The following is a 12,968-nucleotide window of genomic DNA, read 5'->3' on the forward strand; positions in this document are numbered from 1 at the left end:
TTGGTATTTCTTGTTTTGTCTTTTGGAACACAAAGGAGCAATTGGTAGAAAACAACTGAAAGAAATCAGTGTTGTTTGGTTGCATAATATCTTAAAACTAAACTCAGAGAAGTTGACGTTTCATCGCGAACTGGCATTGAAGGCCTTAATTGACCATGCTATAGAGGTTGAAATACAAGGCAACCCACTTTACATAGTGACATTTTTAATGCTTGAAATATAAACACAAAACCCAGTTTACATAGTGATCTTGTAAGGCTTCAAATACAACAGCAGAACCAACCTAACGTACAACCGTGTAACTCCTTAAAGTCTTGAAAGATACACAAGTAACCTACTTAACATTACAACAGCTTGACTCTTAAAAATCAACCCCCGAGTGTTAACTTGTACAAATAGTGACAGCTTTAAGGTTTGACAGAGAAACCAAGTATAATTCTATTTAAATTGTGATCATTTTAAGGCTGGAAAGACAACCAAGTATTGATTTGTGACAGCTTAGGGCTTAAAATAGAACCAAGTATAATACTCTTTATATAGTAATCCTGTTAGGCTTGAAAGAAAACCAAGTATTATATCTATTTATATAGTGACCAGTTGAGGCTTGAACGATAAACATGTATTGACCTAATTCACAATGTGACAGCTTAAGGCTTGAAATACAACAAAGTATGAATATATTTATATAATGATCCTTAAGGCTTGATAGACAACCAAGTAGTAACCTACTTTACTTTGTGACAGCTTAAGGCTTGAAATACAACCAAGTATTATACTCTTTATATAGTAATCTTGTTAGGCTTGAAAGAAAACCAAGTATAATTTTTATTTATAAAGTGACCTTTTGAGGCTTGAACGATAACCATATAACAACCTACTGCACATTGTGACAGCTTTAGGCACGAAATACAACCAAGTATGATTATATTTATAGAGTGATCCTACAAGGCTTGATAGACAACCAAGTAGTAACCTACTTTACTTTGTGACAGCTTAGGCTTGAAATACAACCAAGTATGATTATATTTATATAGTGATCCTTTAAGGGTTGATAGACAACCAAGTAGTAACCTCCTTTACTTTGTGACAGCTTAAGGCTTGAAATACAACCAAGTATTATACTATATAGTAATCCTATTAGGCTTGAAAGAAAACCAAATATAATTTCTATTTATAAAGTGACCTATTGATGCTTGAACGATAAGCATGTATTGACCTACTTCACATTGTGACAGCTTAAAGCTTGAAATACAACCAAGTATTGTTAACCTACTTTACAAAGTGTCCCTGTGGATCCATTCTCCTCCCGTAATTTACTGGGCAGAAACAGGACGGACACTGAAGAAACTTTTCAAAGGCGGAGCTCGACACCCACATCCAGTTACCGGAACAAACGCTATAATCAGCGTCTAAGAGGTACTTGTAGAAGACCTGTTATGGTTGGCGGGAAAAATAAAATAATTATGGATTGCCAGTCTTGTACCGATTGTGTTACATATTGAAATATTTATGAGAAAATCTTTAGAGACTTCTGTAATCACGCAAAGAACATTTTCACAACAACTTCCTTCAATGCCGTGCCATGGGGTATTGTGCTGATAGGCTTTAACAGTCGTAGCGATGTTCACACTGTGGTTTTACGAAGCCCTTTTTATTTTTTTATATATAGATGACTATACAATACTATCTGGGTGAAAACTTTGTATGTGCCTGTTTTCAAAAAGGCAATTAACTGAAGGGTATTTGTGGTTGGTGCAGTCTTGGTGTAGCATAAATCAGTTCAATGACAAAACTAGTTGCTCTCACAACAGAAGGCTTGACAGATACAACTGCAACCTGGTCAGCTCTACATATATATAATTTTACAGTAGAGTTGCATTCCCTTTTCTGTTTCATGTTAGACTGTCCACAATTTGCCAAATGGGACCAAAGTTTGGACTGTTCCCATCACTATTTTTCATTGTTTAAAATCATTTCAATTTCAGACATATGAGTCATTAAACATGGGCAGGAAAAAATAAATAAATCAAAATCAAGAAACTTTCAGAATAGACAGAAATCAGTCAGGGTTTTGAAAGCATTTTGAGAAAAACAAAAAAGAAGGTTTCAACCTGCAGCCCCTCCTCCCAGTTTGGACTGTTCCCATCGCTTTTATTCATTGTTTTAAATCATTTCATTTTCAGATATATGAGGCATGACACATGAGCAGAAAAAATTTAAACAAAAATTTAAAATCAAGAAACCTTCAGAATAGACAGAAATCAGTCAAGGTTTTAAAGCAATTCGAGAAAAACACAAAAAAAAGTTTGCAACCTGCAACCCTCCTCCCAGTTTGGACTGTTCCCATCACTATTATTCATTGTTTAAAATCATTTCACTTTCAGATATATGAGTCATTAAACATTGGCAGCAACAACAACAACACAACAAAATCAAGAAACTTTCAGAATAGACAGATATCAGTCAAGGTTTTGAAGCAATTTGAGAAAAGCAAAAAGAGAAGGTTCCAACCTGCAGCCCCTCCTCCCAGCTAATCCAGAGATCTCCCCTGGTCAAGAAACAAGCCACTGCATGACGAGCCACCTGATGTATCCAGCCCTCCATCCTGAGCTGCTTCATACAAGCATCTATCCACGGATATCCCGTCTCTCCCTGTGAAAGAAGAGTAAAAAAAACTTAGGTTGGACAATGGCAATCTCCAGGCCTAACCTAAATCATCAGAGGGGCATTGCAATATTCTTAGGTGTGTTAGTTCAGTGGTTAATGCCGGTGCCTTCCAATCATAAGGTCCCGAGTTCGAGTCACTCCAAGATTAATGTATATATGTCGTCCAGTTACAGACTTGTTGCCAATTGACAATTCATAATCATGGATGTTAAATATGAATGTAAGAGACTGACTTCTGTCAGCTTGTGGCTTTGATAAGCCAATAATGGCTTCTTAGCAAATTCCTGATTGCAGGAGGATCTAAAATACATATCAGTCCTAAATTGTTCCGCGAAATTTGACCAGCTGCAGTCTATGACATCACTGAGAATTCCTCTGAGGAATGTCTGACCGACACATCCGGGCAAACTGACCACACATTCCACAATTCACACATAGTGTGACATATTCGAACTAACATACCATTTTTACCAAGTCTCCTAACTGGTGCATTTTAGCAACAAAATGTTGCCCGCTGTTCCCTTGGCAACTTAACACACGTTTGATCGTCAACCAATCGGAACGATTCTTTCACGCTAAACTGACCTCAGGCTTTGAGTGTCAGTGACCATTGACATATCCAAGTCCTGCTAATTGTACAGTACTTGCTATTCCTAGTCGATTCCCTAGTGGTATATACCATTTTGTTTGTAATTGTTGGAAGACGAGATCTTTTTCTCTCACGACCAGCACATAGATTGAGATAAACAAACTCTATGGAGATCATATTTTTGAATAAAATTTCTTTTGGACTATATGCGTTTTAGGGCTTTTTTATTTTCGTTTAGTACGGGTGTTTTTTATATTGTTGCTTTAGGCTTTTACATTTTATGCCTTATTGGTTCTATATATTTAATATTTAGGTTTTTGTTACTATTTGTTTTAAGGTTTTACATTTGTAAAGTGCTTTGAGCAGCTCTGCCAATTATGCGCTATATAAATATTACTTATTATTATTATTATTATCATGTCAACTGTATATAGATCACCTGCAGTAGGACCGATATAAATACGCCCTCTCTAGAATCGCTCAAGATCCCCATTGAAATTGATTTCATAGTTTAAATATATTTCCTAACACTGTATGGGATATTTTTAATGCCAATATATATTTATGAAAAATATCGAAAATACAATTTCACAGACCTTTACTACTTAAAATAGATAGTCTGTACAAGAAAAAAAAGAGACAAAAAAGAACCTGAATATTGAATTCCTCTTGTTGAATGATTTAAGTTAAGAAGAGGAAGAAACAACGACCAGAGATTGAGAAAAAAACAGAAATGATTCTCACGTCTGTCCAGGCTTTCAACTTCTCTTCGTCCTGATACCAGTTGATCCTGAGGCAGATTGGATTCTTTTCCATCTTATCAAAGTAAGTGTTGTTGACTGACATGGTGTAGAAGTATTCACGCCATATTAACTGAGCTGTGACGTGGTTCTGTGCAGAAGTACACTTCACCTGAAAAATAAAGGGGGGAAAAAACAAAATTTGTATAAAAAGTCAAAACAAGAATATAATTGGGGATATTTTTTTTTTTTTTAAATAATAGTTCATGATGTTGTGTCCACTTACTTTCTTGAAAGAATGAAAAGTGAAAAAAAAAAATAATAAAGAGAAAAAGGACATGCAAAGCAAGATGTAAGTATGGTGTATCTGAATCTGAATGGGTTAAGTCGGCAAATATCCTACTAGAGGACATAAACGCCGATTACTGAGCGCTGCAAAGTATGAGTAAGAGTATAAGTTATTAGTTGACAAACAGGAGTTAGTAAGCTTGTCTTTGAAACAGCTGTCTAGTCTAGGTGCATGCACAATGTCTGATGGCAAAGCATTCCAATCTTTAAAGGTGTGGAGAAGAAAGAATAGTTATATAAATTCTTTCCAGCCTAGGGAACTTGGAAGTTAAGATCATGTTTATTTCTTGAGTTAATACTTTTTGTTAGGATTAGAGGGTAGAGGGTCTGCCCAACGAAATCTACGTTCCAGGAACCCAGATTAACTTGACCCATTTTTACGTAGCCTCTGGGCAGTATTTCGGATGGAGTCTTCGGTGGATTTGGTACTTCTGGCATATGAAATTGGGAAATAAGCTTTTTTTTATACAACTCGGTTCACCATGGCTGCAGTGATGATGAACAGGTTACTCACACTTCCTCATTAAATTGAGAGAGCGGTCAAGTGCTGAAGACCACTCTCCTGTATTCCGATGGGGATGTCAAGAGGTGGTCCTGTGAGCAGGCATGGGTAAGGCAATAATACACCCCCCCCCCCGGTCTGGTAATCCTCTGACCACACATCTTCACATGAGCGATTGATATGATCTGGTGGTCATCCATGATGATCACATGGATAGGGTTGCCCTTGCACTTAAACGATTGGTAGGCTAAGTACGACTAGCTACGTCCTTTTCAGACGATAACTTTTGACAGTTTCTGTCACACTCGTCTGCCGTTGCCATATTTATCATCTCTTTCACCTTTGACATCTTACATAATGTTTGTGTTGTTAAAATATGATCAAAAGTAAAAATTGCAATCCTATAGAGAAAAGTCAATCTCAAAATGAGAGGTATGATTCATACTTTAAACATGCTAAAAAACACAACCTGAAATGACCTTTGACCTCTTTATCTGCTAGCACACATTATGCCCCATGGCTTCTGATGATTACAACCAGCTTTACTTACAAATATAGTCAGTCATATCTCTTGCGTTAACAGGACACATAATAATAATAATGGACATTTATAATGCGCCGATATCCGTCAAAAAAGATGCTCATGGTGCAGTGACACAAACAGTGTGACAGCAAAACAAAAAACAGTTAACATACAGTAGTACAAGACTAAAATGCAAGCAAAAATGGGCAACATTGAACAATTAATTAAACAGTTTTCATCAGATGAGTCTTGAGAGAGGGTTTAAAAGAAGCAAGAGATAGACTGTAATTTATATGTTCTGGAAGGCTGTTCCACAGACAAGGGGCAGCAGCAGCAGCAAAAGCTCTTTTGTCCCATGATCAATTTGATAGATTTCACACAGAAGTTATTTATTGTGTGATCTCATGACACTGCGATTTGCGTGATATGGTTGCAGAACAGCTGGGTACAAACTCCAAGCTGTCTGGACTCAGCAAATCTTGACTTTTTTGGTGGGGTAAGGAATCTGTCAGTTACTTTCTTATAAGAGGTATCTACTAAAGCGTAGAAGGGCCGGGCCATTGCATTGACGCGTTACCAACTTGACAAAACGACAATTATCTGCAAATTGACGAGTTGACGAGATGGTAAAGTGACAAAATTCAGAAAATTGATGTTTTGACGAGATAACAGATCTCGTTAATGCATCAATTTTCTGCAAATTGACCAGTTGCACAGTCCTCTACTGGAAGGATGCTTGCATGACTGAGCCTTAAATCTGACACTATTCTACTGTGCGGGAAGCTGCTTACTTAATTGATGCATTGACGAGATCCGTTATCTCGTCAAAACGTCAATTTTCTGAATTTTGTCACATTACCATCTCGTCCTGTCTCAATTTGCAGATAATTGTCGTTTTGTCAAGTCGGTAACTCGTCAATGCAATGTCCCTTCTACGCTTCCGTAGGTATCACTGTAACATTAGGACAGTCAAGTGTGTAAGTAGTAGCTCCTTGGTTCTGTGCTGACCTTTGAACCTGTGGTTACTAAGAGGCTCATAGAAATATATGAGACTCAAATGTTAGACAAAGCAATAGCTTCTGTGCAAGGATGTTTCTGTCATGTTCATAGCAACTACGGGCAGGGACTGGAACAACTTCTTTATTGTGACGGACGAAACACAGACCGAGCAACAGATTATCGAGATGCAAAGACGGACATGGGGAGACATAGGGACAGAATGTTTGCTGGTTAAGCCTCGATATTTACCTCTTCGTAGATCTCTTGTATCCCCCAATAGAATTTGCGAATGGAGAGAGCCCCGAAACGTAAGTAAGGGCTGAGACTGAGGGGTGGATCGAGAAGTTTCGGGTTGAACTGGTTGATCATGACAATGTCCGACTTGAAGCCCTGCAAAGAATGAAAGAAAAGAAAGGGAGCAAAAAAATTAGAGTTTTAAAGCTGGCAAAGAAATTTGCATGAGATTTCACGGAAATTTACAGGATTAAAACACAAAAAGAATTTTTAGTTAAAGATACGTGCTCCTTGCGATTCCTAACAAAAGGATCTTAGACATTGTTGTTTCGCTTGCTCTCGATTGTACAAAGCAATGTAGAATGCAAATCGATATGGACCATAACCATCATTACATCAATAACTTCTTCAGTGCTGGATAAGATGTGAAGTCTTACTCTTTCTAAAGTTTTCTTTTGCTGCATGGACTGTAGAATCTACTGTTATTGCCCATTTAAACTGGGCAGCAAGTTTATGTAACTCTGCTACATTTCTTGCCCCCCCACTTCCCCCAACCCCTTCTCCCCCAAATTAAAAGACACCACAATCCTCTTGCAAGGTAAAACCTGTGCCAAGACACCGAAATTTACAGCAGCAATTTGTCCACAATGCCAACGCCCGAGAGACACAACAGTTTGGACTAAACCTGACTTGTGATTTTATGCATTTAAACTTAATTACTGCTTTGCGTCATTTAAACATCAGTCTTAGTTGAGTCCAGCTCTTGATAATTTGGCATAGATATGAATGCTTCTCTCCAAGTTCCAGCTAATTTGTGAAAATACTTCCATCTTCATTTGTGCGTGATCTCTAAATTCGGAAAACCCCTCATCGGTAACCACAGATTAGTTTGAAAATGAGGTCGGATGGGAAAAACTTAACTTGGCAATTCTGCAGAATCTCACCACCAGCTATTCATTAAAGGACGACTTATGCACAAAATTAATATATACTATATGTTACGAACTGCTATGTTCTCTAAATTTACATCCATGTTTCTATTTCAAAGTCCCCATCCATCTCAAGATGAACGCACAACAGCTTTACGGTGCACTTGAAACCTATACCGATTTTACGCTTTTCATTCTCACCGGGAATATTGACTACGCAATATTCCCGATCGCGAGTCGTCTCATTGATGATCTGGCGAGTGACAACTTATGCTGTCTATTAGGAGAATGTGACCCAACTCTGGGAATGTCATCTCTGGGTCATGCAGAGGTCAACCCGACACTTAAAGGCATTGAAGACTTGACCCAAACAGCGTGCCGCCATCTTTAAAATGTTAACTTTCCGTTGCTTGCAAGTGAAGTTTTTCTCTTGTCACTACAAAATGCAGACAGTAATGAAACATGATACCTTGTTATCTTTAGCTGGACCTGAGATGTCCATCGCTGTATCGTTTGTACACTGTGCTGTGGATATTGACCGCAGCTGTATGTACTGACTGTACACTAGTGTCTTATTACCGATGGTAGCAAGCTGTGTGTGTATTTTCTGGGATCAATGGTGGTGTCTAACACTTCTGTTACACCTCATTCGAAACTAGGTCAAATTACCGACATTAGACGTTTCTTTTTGCGCGAGTCTTCACACCCTTTAATATCGAAACAAATGATGGTATGGTGTTCTGTTGCAATCACTGTTATACAAGTTGTTCGCGGAACTGCTTAACTTGACCAGAATTTATGGGTTTGTTTTGTTTATCAGTTCTTGATCTGCCATGAGCGAAAGGGTAAAAAAGTTCAATCTCCCACGACGAGCTCACAAAATTTCCGATGACAAGGGCAACAAACAAAAACACTTATCTTTTTTCTTTTCTTTAAATACCATCTGACAGCTGCACAACCTCTCTCACACACACACACACACCCATGTTTGTTTTACATTCAGACCGAGGACCCCATTGTATTTTCCATTGTTCAAATCCACGCACCCTAACCTTAACAATACCCCATACAATAGAATTCTTCTGAGGACGTGGTGATTCTTTAGAAATCACAACCGAGGACCTGGAATTCTTTTGTTGAAGTCCTCGGTCAGAATACAAAACAAACGCACACACGCAGGTACACAGAGTGTGTGAGCTAAACTACGGTACGAAAAAGCCAAATTTTGTCAAGACAGACTGTTATAGACCAACAGCATATTATTGTGATAATTTACTGTAGCCATCGCATGACGCAATAAGAAACTGATAAACAACACACAAAGTGGCTGCTCTACCCACACACTTGGCAAGCATCCAAGAGTTGTTTTTTGCACACTCGGATGTGAAATGGACAAGAATAATGTTTGGGCATGAATGGCTAGATATCACAGGTGATGATTTTGATATAAGACAGCAGCAGTTAAATGAATGAAGGTGTTCTTCCCACATACTTTATATATTCAATTTTTTGGGTTTAGGACTGAGGAGGTCTGTTTTGATTCCAGGGTCTGGTTTGAAATGACAAATTTATACATCTTTTTTGTCCTTCTCACATTTACACAAAGGAATACCAGGGCATTGCATGGTAGCGGCCTAACGGATATCACCAGCACTGGGACAAACAAGGATGTACAAGCATAGGCGTAGGAGGGGGGCTGCAGCCCCCCCCAAACAAATAGTTTTGTGAAAATTCGGGCAATATGCTGAAAATTTTTCGGGCACCTACTGAAAGATAAATAAATTGCAATGTGTTTTTCAATGGTTAAACTTATATTATTATTATCATCATTATTGTAACGACTTCCCCAAAAGTTATAACCAATATGTAAGGGTAATAACACAGCAAATGATTGTATGTAATTGGCATGCGATGTAGTAACCGATGCATGCCTTTATGATATGCACATTAACATGTTGAATGCGCGGAGCGCACAAAATAATTTGGTTATATTTTTCAGGCAAGTCGTTACAGCCCCCCCAAATCAAATTGGGCTCCTACGCCTATGTGTACAAGAGTTAATGAATCCTGTTATGCTTTACAGTTAGTGTCCATAATTCTAAAGGGCAAGGGAATTAAAGCAAAAACTGTCGAATTAAAGCATTTTACTTCGACTGACTATACTCAAAAGGTGATATGAACATTTTATCCAACCAACAACAGCTTCTCAGGTGCTGTGAAAATAGTTGCCTGCATCTCTATCGACTTGTAAAGTGTGTTTGATAAAGACTGCAACCTGCTTGAAGGACAGATATGGCATTCTTGTGTCTGTATAACTCAGATTGCAAGGAATTTATCGGCAGTTTTCGTTTTTTTACCAACAAAGACGAACTACAGTACCAAGTTGTAATGCACCTTGCTAGTTGGTTGCTCTACTGTTACAACACATGCTTTTTTTTGGTCACCTCGATAAAACCTGTTACTTTCCAAACAACAAGGTCTTACAATTTTCCTAGGTCTGTGCCATGTTTATAGTAGATTCACTTCCCCTTGGCTGGTTTTTGTACATGAAGATGGAAATTGCTACATAGAAAAAGGAGCTTTTGACTTCAAAATCAATGCTCGCAAAGCCAGTTTCCACTATGGACTTGATTTCACACAAAATTAAAGCCAGTTTGGCAGTTTGCACAATGGATTTGATGTCACAAAATGATGTCACAAAAAAATAAAGCCAGTTTGCACCATGGAGTTTGATGTCACAAAAAATTAAAGCCAGTTTGCACTATGGACTTGATGTCATAATAAGAACTAAAGCCAGTTTGCACTTTGGACTTGATGTCACTAAAAACAATAAAATTAGTTTGCACTATGGACTTGATGTCATAATAAGAACTAAAGCCAGTTTGCACAATGGACTTGTTGACTTGATGTCACTGAAAACAAAAAGCCAATATGCACAATGGACTTGATGTCACTAAAAACAATAAAATTAGTTTGCACTATGGACTTGATGTCATAATAAGAACTAAAGCCAGTTTGCACTATGTACTTGATGTCACAAACAAAAACTTAAAGCCAGTTTCCACTATGGACTTGATGTCCAAAAAAAAATTAAAGCCAGTTTGCACAATGGACTTGATGTCAAAAACAAATAAAGCCAGTTTGCACTATGTACTTGATGTCACAAACAAAAACTTAAAGCCAGTATCCACTATGGACTTGATGTCACCCCAAAAAATCAAGCCAGTTTGCACTATGGACTTGATGACACAAACAAAAATTAAAGCCAGTTTGCACAATGGATTTGATTTTACAAATATGATTTTACAATAAAAAATAAAGCCAGTCTGCACTTTGGACCTGATGTCACAATAAAATAAAGCCAGTTTGCACTATGGACTTGATGTCCCTTAAAAATACAGCCAGTTTGCACAATGGATTTGATTTTACAATAAAAAATAAAGCCAGTCTGCACTTTGGACTTGATATCAGCAACAACAAAAAACACCTTAACCATAGATCTCCATGGACATTACTGTAGATAACTTTTCTGACGTCTGGAAAATTCATGAACCCTGCAGAAAATATTTCGGGAGTCATTTTCTTGATGTGGGGGGCGGGGGGGAGTGTGGGGTCTCATCCCATAATTTGCAGACTATGCAAGAGTAAAAGTAAGAAGAAGTCAAAGTACCTCATGTTCATACTTCAGTCTCATATCGTACAAGTCCAACGCTCTTGTCTCACCGCCTATCCAGCGTTTCTTCTCCTGCCCCGCCATCTCTTGACATGCTGATGAACAAGATAAATAGATAGATATTCATTCAGCCAATTATATTAAAATACTGTACAATGGAAATTGGTTGATAACAAGAGCTCAAAACATTAGAAATTGTAAACAACATATAAGATGTGAAATAATATACATAGATATGAAAACATTCCTATAAAATGTACAAAAATATGAAAATGTCTCACAATATAAAGATTAACAAAACAAAAAAAGGGTGCCTACAAAATATTAATGCGTACAAAAATATATAAATACCCTCATATCCAATATAAAGTCTACAAAGTATGTAATTGTACATAAAAAATTAAAATATTGGAGTATAAAATTATTTAACGGTTTTGGTGCGCATATATAGATATAGCACTGCAGAGTGAATTTCGTCGAGATAAATTTTTGATATTTAACTCATTTTCTCAATATGTCATTTATTTCAGCTTTTCTGCAACAACGGACAGAGCTGCGAAAGATTGTAAAACTAGACTTTTATACAGTGACGCAGAAAGACGTTAACAGACAGAAATATCAGCATAGGAGGTCAAAAATTCAAGCTCTTGTGGGTCGTAACAGACCTCGTTATGAATACTCAACTGATTATGCGCATAATTATAAGGCTTAAGCTTCAGCTTAGAGGCTTCACAGATTGGCGATAAAGTCATGGATTTTTGAGACAATATTGCAGGTGTTTTCTCTTTGAAATAACTTGACATATTTTACTTAAAGGAACAATTATTTGGGGGGGGGGGAGAATTACATCTGATACAAACCCATCAATAGTATTAACTGCGTAGACGCACAACCTACTGTACATGATAGCAGGTTTTGCAATCTTCTAGTAACAGGTACGCTATAATTTGGGGTATATTCAAATTTACCTTTTTTCCACAACTGACGTAGTAGAAATAAAATGTACATAACATATAAAAATGTGTATAAATCAAATGTGAAAGGAAGTGAGATATAAAACTCTAACCAGAAAGCCAGTTGGCTCTGTGATTTCCTTATCATACAATGCGCTCAAACCAAAATAACTAGAGCAAGTGAGTTACATTTGTTCAAGAATTAAGTGAGAACCAGAAAAGATCAGAGATCTCCAGCTCTTAAATTTGCAGTACTTCCTAGTCCTAGGCCTCAACCACGTCATTTGCTGGTAAGGATTTTACACAGTATAGAAATTTTATTCCAAAATGTTTCAATATCCAGAAAGAACAGCATTCCTATGTGAAGTATGGACTCATAGATGTATGAATACAAGGACATTTTCTTTTACCAATTTTGAGCTAGCAAATCCCTTTAAAGCAGCATTTTACATCCTTTTCTATGCTTTGTCTCAACCTCATTGATTCCACGATTCCATAACGACATACATAACTAGCTTATCTATTCAAATCTTACTTCAAATGGTGGCATAAAAGTCGAAAAATTTACAACTTTCGTCTTTATTTTTCTCGAAGATATTCTCCGTTGGGATCCAAATAAACCTCGTCCATAGTATAAATATTTAAAAGCTACAAACAACATTGGTTAATACGTAATACACGCTGGTTGTACCAAGCTACCAACTCGACGTTTTGAATCGGCTCATAACTAAGCCTGCATCTCTGATTGGTTGAATTCAAACTGGTGGGTTGGGGGGAACTGTAGGCGGTTAATATTAAATGTGTAACTTGT

At 37.3% G+C, this 12,968-nt stretch overlaps 1 protein-coding gene across 7 annotated transcripts in view; it reads right to left on the reverse strand.

Moving 5' to 3' along the window:
- Positions 1 to 12,968, reverse strand: part of LOC139966588 (cryptochrome-1-like) — a 45,362-nt gene that overhangs the window by 6,497 nt on the left and 25,897 nt on the right. For all 7 annotated transcript variants that reach the window (XM_071969782.1, XM_071969791.1, XM_071969801.1 and 4 more), the window contains 5 exons: positions 11,202 to 11,299; positions 6,618 to 6,758; positions 4,001 to 4,168; positions 2,512 to 2,652; positions 1,274 to 1,431 (listed from right to left, as the gene is read on the reverse strand). In XM_071969782.1, coding sequence (XP_071825883.1) covers positions 1,274 to 1,431; positions 2,512 to 2,652; positions 4,001 to 4,168; positions 6,618 to 6,758; positions 11,202 to 11,299 — 706 coding nt within the window. The remainder of the gene's footprint in view (positions 1 to 1,273; positions 1,432 to 2,511; positions 2,653 to 4,000; positions 4,169 to 6,617; positions 6,759 to 11,201; positions 11,300 to 12,968) is intronic.

Source organism: Apostichopus japonicus, chromosome 1 (genome assembly GCF_037975245.1).
Source record: "Apostichopus japonicus isolate 1M-3 chromosome 1, ASM3797524v1, whole genome shotgun sequence".
NCBI lineage: Eukaryota > Metazoa > Echinodermata > Holothuroidea > Aspidochirotida > Stichopodidae > Apostichopus > Apostichopus japonicus.